Raw genomic sequence first — 17,350 nt, forward strand, 5'->3', positions numbered from 1 at the left:
GTTTGAGAAGCTAAATTATAATGCCATTAACATGTCAGGTTGCCAATTTTGGTTGGCTGTATTCCTGGAGATTACATCACATAACATAATCCTCCATTAAAGATTAATTTTTAATTCCTGGAGACTACAGGCCAATCCCGGAGAGTTGGCAACCCTATTAAAATGCATTGTAGTTGTAGCCATCTTGGTCCCAGGATATTACAGGGACAAGCTGGGTGAGGTAATATCTTTTATTGGACCAACTTCTGATTTGTGAAAGATACAAGCTTTTGAGCCACACAGTGTTCAGACCTGAAGATATTGCCTCACCTACCTTGTTTCTCTAATGCCGTTAACAGACAGAGGAAAAGATTTCCTATGTTCTGTAAAACAGAGCAGTAGTCTGTTGCACCCAAATGTTAGCCAAATGGCTTTTCTGCAATGAGGATATTTGGAAGTTTAATTTTTAACTTTAAACCACATAAAAAGAGTTCAAGAATTTTTGGCTAAATGTGACAATCAAAAGATGGTATTATATTATGTGGTCCTTTTAAAAATTACTGTTACTCTGGCTAGATCTTTAATTAAAATAGCCCTGAAATATAGGTTAACATTATGTGGTGCTGCTGCTCCATAAATCAAAGTAAAATTAGTCTTCAACCAATTTCTAGGAGGTTTATTTAAGACTGGCAGCTCTCACTTAAACAAGTAGTCCTTGATTACTCCTTTAGTAGTCAGTGGGTAAAATTCCACCCTGGCATAAATCCATTGACTTAGTAGAATTACACTCGAGATGAATTTTGGCTCAGTGGGCTACTTGCATGAGTAAGGGTTGCAGGATCAGAGATTTAATCCCCAATCCCACAAACACTTACACGTTAAACTATTCTATGGAACTACTGGTATGTATGAAATTTTATACATAAGTGCTTGCAGGATCCTCAAGGCCTAAGATTGTAATTTGTTGAGCTATTTCATTCTGCTTATATGCAGTGACGGGTGCTCACTATATATTTTTTTTTTTTTAAAGAAGTTTGTAGAGTGAAGACACTCATGTTTAATGTTTAAATGTTTAATCAGAAATAACTTTCAATGTTTAACTTGTTTAATCAGAAATAACTTCTCAGTCTGTATACCCCTTGATATATCAATTTTTCTGAAATCCATAGTCTTTGTCTCCTAAAAATATACATAAAGGTGAGGGGAAGAGAAAAACAGCCTTCTATAAAAATAAAAACCCTAACTGGACCAAATTCTGCCCTAAATTGCACATTTGAAAACCCATTCATTTCAGCAGAGTGACACAAAGTGGTAGGCGGTAATCCGGGTTTGCTATGTTTTAGACAAAATGTGTATTGAACATTTTAAATGGAAATGTAGTTATTTTTAAATTCTTGTCCATGGTTTCTTTGGATGATTAATATCTTAAACCTAAAGTTGATAGGATGAGATCTGTATACAATACTCGATTTACAATGAGATTCAGAACTGTAATTGATCAGACAGATGAAAGGTCTTTGACTATAAATAAGTCTCTGCATTCACTTAAATATTTTAGCTGCAAAGATCCTGCAATCTTTAATGAGCCAAAATTCCCACTGAAATAGTGAGAGTTTTGCCTGAGTAATAACTGCAGCAATGGATTTGAGGAATATTTTTCTTTTAAGAATTTCATTTACTATGATAAATGCTCTTTATAATAGAGACATGAAATGACTGAGCGTGTGACTTTTTACACTTGACATCCATATACTTTTTACACTTGACATCCTTATGCTGTTTGTAACCTGCTTTTTAGTGCATGCATGCAGTCTTTCTGCTTTTCTCACACTCATTTTTAAATAATATGTATTTCAGTTTAGTACAGTGTGGGGAGCAGATGGAACTGTGAATTAATGATCAAATAAATTTCCTTATAATCAAATCTCTGAAACTCTTCAAGGCTCCCAGCCCAGTAGACTGATGCATTTTAATATCTAATACTCTGTTTTTGATCTCGCTTTCAGAAGCTGGTCAGTTAGGCTGCCTTTTTTTTTAACTCAAGTTTTTAAGATGTAACATGATCACATAATCAATAGTTTGTGTGTGTATTACGCACATGCACCTGGTGTAGCTTCACTTATACAATTAAGTGCGTTTATATTGTTATGGAGAAAACTGAAAGAACAGTGAAAATAAAGAAATACATTCTAAAAATACATTTATACAGGAACCAAAAATATAGCATATGATTTAAGAATACTGTAACCATTAATGCTAGAACTGAAATAATAAAACAAGGGAAACCAGTGACCAGTTCCCCGTTCTATGCATATAAATTTCAATGTTATCTCTTCAATTCATAGTGTTTAATGTTTTAATTGTGAATAATTTTATGACTCTTTGCTCATTACGAGGTGATCCCTAGAGGACTCCAGCTTCCTAAAAAAGCCAGTGCAGCATGTCCATAGCCATCACCACTATCCTTATTCGTGTCACACACAGTAGAAAAACAAACCAGTAAAACATACTAATCTAGCCAGACACACAACTCGGAGAATGCAAGCTGGGTTCAGCTCTATTAGGTTTATGTGCTTTGCCTTTGTAATTGTTGCTATACATAAGACATTCGGTAGGAGCCCAGACCTTACAATAATTACAAAATACCATGGACCAAGTAATTCCATTGACTTCTGAATTCATGTGACCATCATCATAGACAGATGGGCATTGTTGTTAAAAACAAATATCAAATGAACACGAATGAAGCATTTCTGCAAGAAGTTTGCCAACCCAAGAATATCTCTAGTGCAGGAATAGTGCTGCGTTTATTGGTTAGAAGGAAAATAAATTGCTTTTTTACTTCATACAACACTTCTTTTGTACCTGCAGTGGTCACTTGTTTTGCTAGCATTTCCTAATACATTTTAACATGTAGTTTTCAGTTCCTTTTGTTGGATGCTGCTGCTTCTTTTTTCTTCCCCACATTTTCTCTCCTTAACTATTACCTGTTTTATATATCTATTGTCTGTCATTTCTGTATTATTCCACTGACCCAGAGACAGATTTTTCTCCTTTATGATGACCCTATTTTGTGGCCACTGTCTTAGAGGAGCAGTAATTTTCTTAAGGAGTAAAAACCTGCTGCTATGTCACCAGATTGTCGCATAGTTCTCCCACTTTACATTATTTTTGCCATGAGGGGATGAGCAGACTTCAGTCACAGAAATGTGGGCAATGTCTACTTCATTTTTTGGTATGTTCTATTTCTTACAGCTATTCTCTAACTATGCTTCTTGGATCTCCTTCCTCCCTGTCTACCAACTGCTGCTGGTGGCATTTCCAATGTGATGGGCAGGATGATGTGTTTATATCTTAGTTTTGGGTTTCCTAAGCATCTCAGCTCTTTTACTGAACCCATTCATGTGGTATCTGATCACCTTCTCCTTCTCAGTACTCGGCTGGCTCTGAGATGAGGCTCCTTTTACCTTCCAGAAACCAAACGTGCCCCATCTTTGGCTCTGACTGTTAGGCAACTCACTTTAAAACTTGTTTTATACTAAAGTAATTCGGCTGGCTTGCGCAGTCCCAGCACAAGCATTCAACAAACTGTCTTCCACACTCTAGAAAATGGTTCAGTTTGTGAAGCGCTGGCTGTAGAAACTGGTATGAAGCTATCTTTAAGAAGGCCCATATTTAAAAATGGTTCTATTTCCAGGGTAGACAGATTCTTAGACATACTTGAATCGTAAAATATGGAAGAATTGACAAGGGCTGCAGCACAAGCAGCCCAGTAACTTGCAACACAGCTGCAACATACTTTTCCAGAGACCCCACTGAGACACAGGTTTTTATTATTTAGTGTGATAGAAATGGCTGACCATTTCCAGGCTGTGGGCGGTGATATTGCATTTTAGACATTTCCCCTCTGTATTTTGATCTAAATGAAAATATTGCCCTCTAAATCAGGATGAAGTATATTGGAGAACTAGGTATTAAAATTGGCATTTCAGGCTGATTTAAAACCTCCCCTCCCTTCCTCTGTTTCAGCAGTGTGCAGGGTAGAAGGGATTGGGACCCATATGTCAGTGGTCTAGGATGGCCAGTGAAGGCTCCAACATCCCAAGTCCTGTGGTGCGACAGATTGACAAACAGTTTCTGATTTGCAGCATATGCCTGGAACGTTACAAGAACCCCAAAGTACTTCCCTGTCTGCACACTTTCTGTGAGAGGTAAGAGCTGTTTTTCCCCATTTGTGGTTCGTTTTTTCTTTCTTTTAGTTTATCACAATGCATACCCGCAAACCTACAATTGTCTTCGACCAACAATATACCTTCTGTCTAGGTCATCCTGAATCATGATCCTAAATTAAAGATTAGGGAGGTGAACTGGCATTATTCATATGGGCAGTAAGCAGAAGACAGCAACAGAATATCTGCAATTCCAAATTTTTATTTTTATAAATGAATGATGTACGCTTTCCCTTCTTTAACTCCACTGTCCCCTTCTGGTTTTGCCTTGTTAAAAAGAGCCATGACCAAACATAGTAGTTGCTCTATAAGATAGGGTATGTCTAAACTTCAGACAGGTGTGTTCTTAAACTGGACTTAGCTAACCAGCATTGTCTAGCTTGGGTTAAAATAGCAGAAGAGACATAGCAACCTGGGTTAGCAGCTTGAGTTCAAGTCTATAGGGCTGTCTTTAGCTCTCTAAATCCAGCTGAAATACCTGCATGTAAAAGGCTTCTGGTTAAGGTGAAGAATTGTTCCTGGAGGAATCTTACAGAAACTTCAGAGAACAGTGGGCCTGATTCTATATTTTCAGTGGCTTTACAGTGATGAGTAACTCTATTAAATTAGAAGAGAATCAGGTCAATGATATTTTAAAATCATTGTCCTTTTCATTTACTGTGGTTAGAAAGATGTTTCTGAATGACAAATCTATTGGGAGGCGAATGCCCTTTGCATATAACAGTACTGAAAGTTCTGTATCTCCTAGACTGTCATAGATTTTGAGACCTTAAAACCTGATTCCAATCTCATTTATACCACTCTGAATTAGAAGTAAATCAATAAAGCTAATAAAGGGAGTTACACCAATATGAAAATGGCGTGCAATCAGAATCAAGCCCTTAGATTAACGGTGTCAGTTTTATATTGATTAGTCCATTATTAGAAGCAATAAAATGTTGTTGATTTACAAAGTAGAGAAATAATTATCCCATTCTTTAATGTCCAGGTTTTCAACATGCCATATTAAAATATTGACTTGTAATTAACTCTCATACTTTCTTGCTTGGTGTGTAAAAATAACTTCTCTCAGAAAGGAAATCTGAAAATATATCTGACTTCCACTTTTGCTCTGTCTCTCCAATGCAGCTAGCAATGTTTTAGAATGATATTTTACACTAAATTGAGGGTATAAGGAAAAAGTGTTTTTTGAAAAGTCAGTTTAAAAATACAGTTTAGAGTCCTTTGTTTGACTCAGGAAATTTAGCTTGTGGTAGACTTTCTTGTGTTACATACAAAACTGTTGGAGAATTAAAGACAAATGGTACTTCATCTTAATATATAGTTCAGGTGTTAAACATCACTTTCTAGCTCAATTTGCAGTAGGTATTACCAATAACACTGAAGTATAATATTTTCAGTTTTGTATGAGTGAAAAGCAAAATGGTTTCTGGCACGTAGAGGTTCTTTCTACAGTGAGCTAAATAAAATGGCTGAGATCCTTTTGTAGAAGGCACATAGCATGAAATCCTGGCTTCACAGAAGTTCATGTCAAAACTCCCATTGTTTATTGGGAATGGGATTTGGCCCTAAAATATTTAAAACCAAAGATTAAAATTGAGGAGAATTGTATGGGAAAGATAGCAGCTTAGCCAACAGATACCAATTAAAGAGAGACAAACTCTTGAAGGAGCTTGTATTTGTCCTATCAGATCAGATCTTGGGTATGTCAAATCCAGTCTCCTGTATCCTTTGTGTGCAGGAGTATGATGTATGAGTGGGCGGGGGGGGGGAGATTAGAGAAGAAATTCCTTCTCTACCTTCATGATGGCCAGCTTTCACCCTTGCTATGCAAACTACAGCTGTTGCTAGTTTAAAAATGATTCTTTCTTTAAAAAACAAAATACCTTCTAAGAGACTTTGGGTTTTGATGCCACTCTCTGTTTTCAATCTTTCCTCACAATAGGTGCTTGCAGAATTACATTCCAGCCCACAGTTTAACCCTTTCTTGCCCAGTGTGCCGCCAGACCTCCATTCTGCCAGAGAAAGGGGTTTCTGCACTCCAGAACAACTTCTTTATCACTAACCTGATGGATGTCCTGCAGCGAACGCCAGACAACAGCATTGAAGAGTCCTCCATCTTGGAGACTGTCACAGCTGTTGCTGCAGGAAAACCTCTCTCCTGCCCCAACCATGATGGAAATGTAAGTGAAATGATTTCAGGTAATGCACGCTAAACTAATCACCCTAGCTTATAACAATGATGGTTTTTCAGATAACCGGGATAATGAGAACCACAGCAGTTCTCTCTCTCTGATACCCATCTCAACAAAGATAAGAAACTTATTTTAAAGGAACAATACTAGAGCAGACTACCTATTCATTAATAGGTGGGTTAAAGCATCTTATAATATTCAGGGTATTCTTTTCTTACTGCTCAGCTCAGTTGCTATTGTCTCTATACTTGCTTATCTGCTTGTTTTCTAGAGCACAGTAAGAACACTGTCAAATTTACAGGGCCTCTTGTGCCAGTGTCCCCTTTCTGGTCTCTCTGAATACCCTCCTTCAGGTGTTAGGCCTTGTGCCTTTACCTCTTCCAGGGCAGAATTCTGCAAATCCATCACACTTAGGCTCAGCCCTGGGATACAGTACGAAGTACACAAACCGTCAAGGGCTTGCAGAAAAGTGGCTTATCTTGAATCATTCGGTTTTCTTTCTGACTGATTGATTGTTTTTCCTTACAGTCCCCTATTATAATTAATTCAGGAAATGTTCCAGTAGCTATATCAAAACACAGTTTTCATAAACTATTACAGAGCAGCTCTGATTCCATGTCAGTCATGCAACTTCCAAATGTTTCATTGAACCTGGTTTGCAACATTAATGTTCCAACTCTTCTTACATCTTGGCTTATTTCTGAAGCATAAAAAGCAAGCCATGTTGCAAACCTTGTCCTTGTTGTGTTATAAGATGAGTGCCGTGGTTGCTATATCAGCCAAGAAATTTGACAAAATTTCAAGGCAATTTTTTGAGGATTGTTTTATATATGACTCAGTTTTGGTACTGGTATAATAGAAAAAGTCATTTTATCTGATGGATGCTGCTATTATAGAGTAACAGTTGCTTACTTTTCCATTGTTGACCTGCTGGCTTGATCCAGATTGGCTTGAAAAACAGACCTATTGTGTGCTTCAACTATGAAAAAACATAACTTTTAAAAAGTATATTGTATTTCTGTCTATACACTTGTTCCTGATTGACCAAAGTTTCCATTCTTATTTTATACTTTTAATGATGATTTCTCCAGCAAACTGAATAGCAGGGAACCAACCCCCTTTGGTATAGTTATATTGACTATATGATTGTAAAATGCAGGAAAAATCAAGATGTTATCTGTCTTGCCATCCTTTATATTAAGCCTTATGGGCTGATGCATCTTTAGTTGTCTTGGGAGAAGTTTAGACTGTTAAGAGTGGCCCAGGGAGGAGCTTATTAAAATTTGAGACCAGGTTAATTGTTTTGAATGGTCATTATTATGTGATCTCAGAGATATTTAATCTTAAATGATGGCTTATTGGGGTGTGGGGAGAATACCTTCAGCAGCCACCACTTTGCAAAGAGGAATCATGGCTGTGACATACCAAGGTACAATCTAGACTAGTGAGTAGCTGTGTCACCCCTGCCCTGCAACGTTGAGTGCTTTACAATGTGTCTGTGTGTAACTGTAGCCTGCCAGCCACACTTAGGTTACACTCTGGCTCTCACCACCCTTGGTTATATTGCATGGTGTCCCCAACCCAGCCCCAGTCTCAGATTCTCTCTCCGCGCCCCTCTCCCCCAACCCCCAAATGCATGTCTTGTACTGTCCAGGCATCTCCTCAACAGTAAAAATATGGTAAGTCCGCTATTCCTTTAAGGGAATAATAGGCCATCTTATTATCTTAAAAAGTTATTCAGACACTTCCATTTAAATACACACTGGATTAGATAAAAGAGCAAAACAAGTTTATTAACTACAAAGAGGGATTTTAAGTGAGTGTAAGTAATTAGGCATACAAATCAGAAATGGTTACAAGAAAAAAAAAAAGACATTTACTAATGCCTAACTTAAACTATAGTAGATTCAAGGAAAGGTTCTCACCATGTCCGTAGATTACTGACCAAACTCTTGGGTCAGGACCTCTCTCCCAGAGTCCAACAAATGCTTCCTTTGTCTCATTAAGTATGGTGAATATAATGGACAAAGAGAGAGAGGGGTGCCTCGGGGTGTTTTATCCCTCCTTTTTACAGTTTCAGTCCCCCTCTTGAAAAATATTTCCAGTGAGATATGGTTGCCCTCTATAAATATATCAGAGGGATAAATACCAGGGAGGGAGAGGAATTATTTAAGCTCAGTACCAATGTGGACACAAGAACAAACAGATATAAACTGGCCATCTGGAAGTTTAGACTTGAAATTAGACAAATGTTTTTAACCGTCGGAGTGAAGTTCTGGAACAACCTTCCAAGGGAAGCAGTGGGGGCAAAAGACCTATCTGGCTTCAAGATTAAGCTCGATAAGTTTATGGAGGAGATGGTATGATGGGATAACATGATTTTGGCAATTAGTTGATTGTTGACTATTCATGGTAAATAGGCCCAAGGGCCTGTGATGGGCTGTTAGATGGGATAGGATCTGAGTTACTACATAGAATTCTTTCTTGGGTATCTGGCTGGTGAATCTTGTCCATATGCTCAGGGTTCAGCCGATTGCCATATTTGGGGTCGGGAAGGAATTTTCCTCCAGGGCGGATTGGAAGAGGCCCTGGCGGTTTTTCGCCTTCCTCTGCAGCATGGGGCACGGGTCATTTGCTGGAGGGTTCTCTGCACCTTGAAGTCTTTAAACCATGAATTGAGGACTTCAGTAGCTCAGACATAGACAAGAGGTTTATTGCAGGAGTGGCCTGATTCTATGGCCTGCATTGTGCAGGAGGTCAGACTAGATGATCATAATGGTCCCTTCGGACCTTAAAGTCTATGAGACATAAGACCTTGTGTAGTGAAAGGAGGGCATCATGGTTAAGCAGCTGAATGATACCCTGGAGAACTGGATTCTATCCCTTCTTCTGCCAGAGTTCCTATATAATGCCCAGCAAATCAGTGAAACCAACCTTTTTGAAAAGTGGTCATTATGTATTCCAAATTTTTGGGGGGCCTAATTTCAGATTATGGAGTTTGATCTGCAGAATTGCTGAGCATTCACAGCTGCAATTGAGGTCAATGGCAGCTGTGCTTTGAACATATAAAGTACAATATAATGCTAAGTACTCTGAAAAACCCAAGTCCTAGGAATCTCAAATTAATGTTTTTGCAGAACTTGTATACTGTAGAGATGAGCACTCTCGGAAAACCCATGATGAAATTAATAATCCTAAACGGGGTTTTGAGTTGTGTGCAATAAATAAGGCATGGGATGGTACACTGATCAATGAGAATAAAACAAAAGATTGAATTGTTGCTCATTAAGTGAGCACTGTCCATCCTGTGCACTGAAGAAGGCAGGATTATTGTGGAAAAAATAGCATCTGATCATGAAATTAAAGACTGTATCATAATGCACAAATACAGGGGGGGACTGAATTAAGCTTACACAAGCAACCCTAATTCAGGCATTTCCTAACTCTTGAGTGTTTGACTTTGCAGTCTTCATATTCTGGTAACTCTGTGTGTGTGTGTGTGTGTGTGTGTGTGTGTGTGTGTGTGTGTGTGTAAAAGAGAGATTATTATTTGTCACTATTGTAATAACCCATTGGAATCCCAGTCATGGACCAGGACCCCATGGTGCTATGTGCTGTACAAACAAGACTATCCCTTTTCCAAAGAGATTAGCATCTAATTAGATTTCTGTAGTTATTCTTACTTCTTGTGGAAGTAAGTTCTATAATCTAGGTCCAGGTACTGTGAAAGTTCTGTCTCTGGCATTCATGAGGCTCCTCCTATTAGCCAGTTATTCCACTCATCCATGGGAACATACTGGTAGCTGTGATGGGCAGTCATGGTCCCTCAGGTGGTAGGACCAATCCCATGATGGACTCTATTAGAAGAGAAATCCTGAACAAGACTAATAATTGGGAAGCCAGACTTGAAAGTGGCACACTAGGGTGATGTGTCCACTCTAACCTGTGTTGCTAAGCAGTCAAGCTGCGGCATTTTGTTGCATTTGAAGCTTTTCCAGGGTGTTAGTTTCTGGACATAAGTTTCTATAAATTAACCTAGATCCTATGATTACTTAGATCACTATAGTGAGATCTGTGGCTAGTTGCAGGTGGAAGTGGGCATCTTGTGCTACCATTGCTAATTTGAGAATCCAATGTATCCAAATGCATTGAGCAGTCCCAAAGACTTTGAAGGCTGACGACCAACATAACATAACTATGTGAGTGTAAATGCCCTAGATGATTCAGAATGTTACAGTGAGAGTAAACTTTTCAGAATGCTTCTCTCTTTCTACCAGCATCAGCTCTCTTGTCTGGGCTCAGCTTTAGCAAACAGCACTTCATTTGGGTGCTGACTTCAGCTAGCCAGTGAGTAAGCTAGGGGATGGTGCCAGGGGTGAAAGTAACTTAAAGGATTTACTGATACTCCGGAGTCCTGAGCAGGGGGCGGGGCCTTGACCGGAAGAGGCAGGTCCTCAACCAGAAGAGGCGGGGCCTTTAAAGGCCTCAGTGCTCTGGCTGCAGGGCTCGTGCGGCACTTTAAAAGCGCTGGCGCTCCAGCCGCTGCGGGGAACACCAGGCCCTTTAAAGCACCAGCCTGGGGAAACTGGTCCAGACCGTACCGGCTTACTTTAACCTCTGGATGTTGCTCACATTGGAGAGCAGGAACTGGCTGTCATATGCATACTGTTGATATTCCAAACCATGTTTCACCTGCTATCCCAAAAGCTTTATATAAATGTTAAATAATATGGGGAGGTGGACTGAGCTTTGTGGGAGTCCATTTGCTAGGCCTTTGGTAGTAGGGTTGCCAATTTTGGTTGGATGAATTCCATCACATGACATTTAAATATTAATCTTTAGTTCCTGGGGGTTGAAAACCCTATTTGGTAGTTGCCATAATGACCTGAATTCAGTCTAAAGGGAAGGACCTCAGCCATTTTAGAACATTTCTGTTCACCCGTGAATCTTCTGAGAGAAGGTACAGGAATATGTGATAAAGTGTATCATTTGCTGCAGAGAGGTGCAACAGAATGAGTATGGCTGCCCGCCCCTTATCTATGAACAGCAAGAGCTCATCCAGCAGAACAAAAAGTGCTGTCTCATGCCCTGACTGAGACAAATCCAGGGATGGGGAGATGTGTGTTAAATTTCCCCTCTAAAATGAGGTGTGGACAATCTCTGTTAATAGGCTGTCCCAGATGTTACCTACCCTCTTGCTCCCAAACAGATGTCGCTCCTGCTTCACAGATCTTCTCATTTCTTCATTCTCCATTGGTAACTGCTAGAACCCATGAAAACTGGTAAAGACTTCTGTGAAAAGTCTCCTTTAGGCTAGATGAGAATGAATGGAGTGAATCTGTGACAGTCAGGTGCTGTTACAGGGCACTGAAAGTGCATTTGACAGCCATAGAGAAACATGCTGAGGGCTGAATGTGAGATCTGAGAGAAGATGGGACTTTGGGCAGGGGGGAAGGCAGGGAGACATTAGGTAAACATGGTTATGTATTTGTGTCACAGTTGAAGGAATGGGCAGTCATTTCTCCATTAAACTCTCTTCCTGCTGTTCATTACCTTTTTCCTTATAGTTTGTGTTTTATTATCAAGTGGGAAGAAAAACACACACTTGATCATTGTATTTAAATATTACCAGACTTTGTATTTTTAGTTTAGAAATCAAATATATTTTTATTTTAGAGAAATAATTTTTTCATTGCTCCAGTGATGCTGGATTAAGTGCATAAATATCCCCTTAACTAAAATCAGATAACACTGGTGTGTGGGAGGGAGGTCATAACTTTCATTGGCTTGGTGCCTGATTTTAGCTTAACCTTCTTCAGTCCTTGTAAATTCTATGATCTCTCTGCCTATGTGTCACTTAATCTAACTCCCTTCATTTTGCTAACTTATTTATATCCCTCTATTGATTTTTTTTTTTAAACAAATCCTTTGATGTGACATCTTTTGTCATGTGCTCCCTTGTTATAAGAGAAACTCAGTCGTATATGTCAGGCTATTTCCTGTGTTTGAACTATGAATAGGTGCTTCCTCCATACTTTTTTCCTTAAAATTAGGATGATAGGTCATATATACAGTACTGTAAAACTTTCAAACCTGAGTGCCTAAAGTTTGACTCTTACATTATATTTAGGCACTTAGCTAAGAATGGCTTTATTTCAAAGGTGCAGCTTCCACTGAGTATAGGAGTCAAACTTTAGGTACTAAAGCTTGAAGATTTTGGCCTAGGAACATAGAAATTAGAAATGAGGGGGAATTATTAGATCATCAAATTCATGTTCTTGCAACTGCAGCATATAGTCCTATGCTAGAGAATATGTGAACTGTTGAATTGTACTACACTTGTTGTTTACGTGGAAGACCAAAAGGAAGTGACATGTCAATGTGCATATACCAGAGCCTGTCTAGAACAGAAGAATTTATTGTAACTTGTGTGGATCTACTTGCTATTGTACTGTCCACTTAAAAAGTCACTTATCCCTTGATGCTCACAAGAAGTGTGTTTTAGTGTAACATTAAAATCCTTAAAAAGAAAAGGAGTACTTGTGGCACCTTAGAGACTAACAAATTTATTAGAGCATAAGCTTTCGTGAGCTACAGCTCACTTCATCGGATGCATTCTCGTCATTCCACCCTTCTTTGTACTTCTCAGTATGCCACTGATTTATCTATTTCATTAGACTGTAATCTCAATTATTGTATACTATCCAGTGTTCAGTGCATTGTTGAGGCTCAAGAAATAGTATACGTCAGGGTTACCACTCTTATGAAGAATCTAAACAGCTGAGGTCATTACTGAGAGGTAAGAGCTTTTTGTCTCAAGGGCTTCATTTAGGATACTAGCTGATATTTAACATAGCTGGAGAGAGACAATATTAGGATTCAGATACTTTTGCCTGTCTGGTTGATTTGAAAAGATATATGTAAGAGCTTTTGGTGTGTTTGTTTTGTTTTTAACTCCACTGTATCATTATAAACCTTTAAAAAATTATTTAAAGTTTTGCCTACTACATATGTGCAATAACAGGTAAATGTTGGTAGGACAAAAGTCAGTCCTGCTAGGTTTGCTGCACAGTGAATTGCTGCTTTAATTCGAGTGGACACAAGATCAGTGAGCGAAAAAATTAAACACAATACAACTTTGATTATCCTAGTATAAATGTAGAGAAGTGAATTTTTTTATTTTTATTTTTTTTACTACTGACCATCTTGTCCATATAACAGATGTCAGGTGGCATAACAGCTGAGAGCTTGAGATAAATGTGGTATTACTGTAAGAAATTATTTATCTCCAGAGTTCATATGTACTTCACTGTACAGATTAACATGTTGCTATAATTATCAAATGATGGTAGCCAACAAACTCATAGGCTTAAAAGCACTACATTGTGCTGGCATAAGATTGGATGGTTTTTATGTGGAGTCAGTCAGTGAGTCTTTCAAAAGCACTTAGCATCTGATTTCATTACAGCCCCAGTGGTAAAAGCTCTCACTGATTTCAGTGAAAGCAGAGTTGGGCCAAAACTGATTGCTTTAGAATATTCTGCCCCATAAGATCAATTCAAGATCTCTTGTACCTGGAAACCAGAGGTTTGATCACATGTTTTCTCAATATATTTTGTAAGAACATTCAGAATGCAAAGTTGTCATCAGCAAAAATGCTCATGTGATGTCCTGTTCAGGAAAAAAAACCCATCAAATAGCATAATGGTTCTCACCCAGGGGTACACATACCCCTAGGGGTATTCAGTGGTCTTCCAGGGGTACATCAGCTCAACTAGATATTTGCCTAGTTTTACAACCCGCTACATAAACAGTAGTAAAGTGAGTACAAACTAAAATTTCATACAGACAATGACTTGTTTGTACTGCTCTATATACCATACACTGAAAAGTAAGTACAATATTATTATTCCAATTGATTTATTTTATAAATATATGGTAAAAATGAGAAAGTAAGCAATTTTTCAATAATAGTGTACTGAAACACTTTTTTGTATTTTTATGTCTGATTTTGTAAGCAAGTAGTTTTTAAGTGAGGTGAAACTTTGGGGTTCGAAGATAAATCAGACTCCTGAAAGGGGTACAGTAGTCTGGAAAGGTTGAGAGCCACTGCAGTAGCATATGCCTGTAGTTAGGACTGAACACAAAAGAACAAAATATTAAAAGTGTTAGCAGGTTAAGAGATGCTAGACAAAATCTGGGGAAATCAGTTAATCTAGGCAGGAGTGACTTTAAACTAAGCCTAAATTGCATAGAAAGTAACTCTTCCTCCCCCAGCCCCCTTCTTTCTTTTGCCATGAAACTGTCTAGATTTTGTCATATCAGAATGAAAGATGATTCAGTGAAAACATTTAAAATGTCTCTGAGGCAAAGGGGATTGCTCCTAGGGAGGCGCATAGATGTTCTCTTTAGAACACAGCCACTCTTGCTATTCAGGTTTTATGTGATTCTTTGGTAATGAGAGAGAAGATTTGGTTGTTTTGTTTTGTACAATATACCAGCAAGAGGTCTTTGAACAAACTGGAGCATATGTTCTAAACTGTTCCAGTCAAGATCTCAGATGTATGTTTGTAGCAACACATCCAGGTGTATTATACTATATTTAAAAAGGGATAATTCAGTATGGTGCAGTAAAAATAGGTATTTTAATTGGGCTGTCAAGCAATTAAAAAAAATAAATCCTGATTAATTGCACTGTTAATAGAATACCATTTATTTAAATATTTTGAATGTTTTCTATATTTTCAAATATTTTGATTTCAATTACAACGCAAAGTGTACCATGCTCTTCATAATTTTTTTACTACAAATATTTGCATTGAAAAAACATAAGAAATAGTATTTTTCAATTCACCAAATACAAGTACTGCAGTGCAATCTCTTTATCATGAAATTTCAACTTACAAATGTAGAATTATGTACAAAAAATAACTGCGCTCAGTGCAATGTAAAACTTTTAAAGTCTACAAGTCCACTCTGTCCCTCTTCTTGTTCAGCCAATCGCTCAGACAAACCAGTTTGTTTACACTTGCAGGAGATAATGCTGCCTGCTTATTTACAATGTCATCTGAAAGTGGGAACAGGCATTCACATGGCACTGTTGTAGCTAGCATTGCAAGATATTTATTTGCTAAAGATTCATATGTCCCTTCATGCTTCAACCACTATTCCAGAGGGCATGCATCCAGGCTGATGACGGGTTCTGCTTGATAACGATCCAAAGTAGTGCGGACCGACAAATGTTCATTTTCATCATCTGAGTCAGGTTCAACCAGCAGAAAGCTGATTTTCTTCTTTGGTGGTTGAGGTTCTGTAGTTTCTGCTTCGGAGTGTTGCTCTTTTAAAACTTCTGAAAGCATGCTCCACACCTCGTCCCTCTTAGGTTTTTGGAAGGCACTTCAGATTTTTTAACCTTAGGTCAAGTCCTGTAGCTATCTTTAGAAATCTCACATTGGTACTGACACAATGCCCCCATAAGGCTTTATGGAAATATGCTTATGAATGTATATATGACAGAATTAGAATATGTTTTATGCTACGTATGATGTAACATATTTATGTAAAGGTTATGATCTACTGAATATTCATCCTATTTGTATGTATCATTTTTGTACTCAAAGTTATGAATATTGGCTGTGTACTTGCTTGATTTTTTTAAGTAGCCTTTGTAAAACATTTGATCAGCTTCTTGAGAAAGGAATGTGCAAATTAAGCATCCAATCAAGAAGCACTTAAGGGAAAATGGATCTTGGAAGGCTCCAATCCACATAAGACACGTTGGCATGGACGTTCAAAGTAGCATGTGAGCAATGGCTGCTTCTTGTAAAAACTGAGTCATGCATGGGCATGTGACTTGCCCAGGTGACTTCAAAACTCCATCTTGGAGCTGGACTTTGCATAGGAGAGAGGAGGAGGTCTCCACCCACAAGAGAGAGTCTATTTAAGCCCATGGGAGACTCCTCCCATTTTGTCTTCAGCTTGCTCAAGAGAGAGCCTCTCCACCCCCAAGGATACCTGAAAGAAACTGGAACAAAGGACAGTAACTACAGGGGGTGTGAGTGATTGCTGGACCCAGACTAGAAGGAGACTAGTCTGTAAAAGGAAGCTTACTGGAATTCCTCTGAGGGCGAGATTTTTATCTACATTCAGTTTTCTGACTGTATTAGACATAGACTTGCATGTTCTATTTTATTTTGCTTGGTAATTCACTTTGTTCTGTCTGTTACTACTTGGAACCACTTAAATACTACTTTCTGTATTTAATAAACTCCCTTTTTACTTATTAATTAACCCAGAGTATGTATTAATACCTGAGGGGGCAAACAGCTGTACATATCTCTCTGAGTTTACCCTGTATAAGCTTTATACAAGGTGAAACAGATTTTTTTAGGGTTTGGACCCCATTGGGAGTCGAGCATCTGAGTGTTAAAGACAGGAACATCTCTTAAGCTGCTTCCAGTTTAAGCCTGCAACTTTGGGGCACGTGGTTCAGACCCTGGGTCTGTGTTGGAGCAGACTGGCATGTCTGGCTCAACAAGACAGGGTGCTGGAGTCCCAAGCAGGGGGCAGGGAAAGCAGGGGCAGAAGTAGTCTTGGCGCATCAGTTGGCAGTCCCAAGGAGGTTTCTGTGATCCAACCCGTCACTGGTACTTTCTTTGCATTTTGTCAAATCTACAGTAAAAGTTTTCTTAAAATGAGCAACATGTGCTGGGTCATCATCCAAGACTGCTATCACATGAAATATATGGCAGAATGCAGGTAAAACAGAGCAGGAGACATACAATTCCCCCCAAGGAGTTGAGTCACAAATTTAATTAATGCATTATATTTTTAATGAGCATCATCAGCAGGGAAGCATGTCCTCTGGAATGCTGGCCAACGCATGGAGGGGCATATGAATGTTTAGCATATCTGGCATGTAAATACCTTGTAATGCCAGCTACAAAA

General features: G+C 38.6%; 1 protein-coding gene across 33 annotated transcripts in view; it reads left to right on the plus strand.

Moving 5' to 3' along the window:
- The window catches only part of TRIM2 (tripartite motif containing 2), a 120,619-nt gene that overhangs the window by 59,236 nt on the left and 44,033 nt on the right, over window positions 1-17,350 (plus strand). For 20 of the 33 annotated variants that reach the window (XM_038398331.2, XM_043513150.1, XM_038398332.2 and 17 more), the window contains 2 exons: window positions 4,009-4,190; window positions 6,154-6,391. In XM_038398331.2, the coding sequence (XP_038254259.1) occupies window positions 4,057-4,190; window positions 6,154-6,391 (372 nt within the window). In that variant the 5' untranslated portion in view covers window positions 4,009-4,056. Of the gene's footprint in view, window positions 1-4,008; window positions 4,191-6,153; window positions 6,392-11,550; window positions 11,686-17,350 lie in introns of those variants that run through there. The other 13 variants (XM_038398333.2, XM_043513154.1, XM_038398324.2 and 10 more) reach the window with 3 other exon arrangements.

The sequence above is a fragment of the Dermochelys coriacea genome, chromosome 4 (genome assembly GCF_009764565.3).
Source record: "Dermochelys coriacea isolate rDerCor1 chromosome 4, rDerCor1.pri.v4, whole genome shotgun sequence".
Lineage (NCBI taxonomy): Eukaryota > Metazoa > Chordata > Testudines > Dermochelyidae > Dermochelys > Dermochelys coriacea.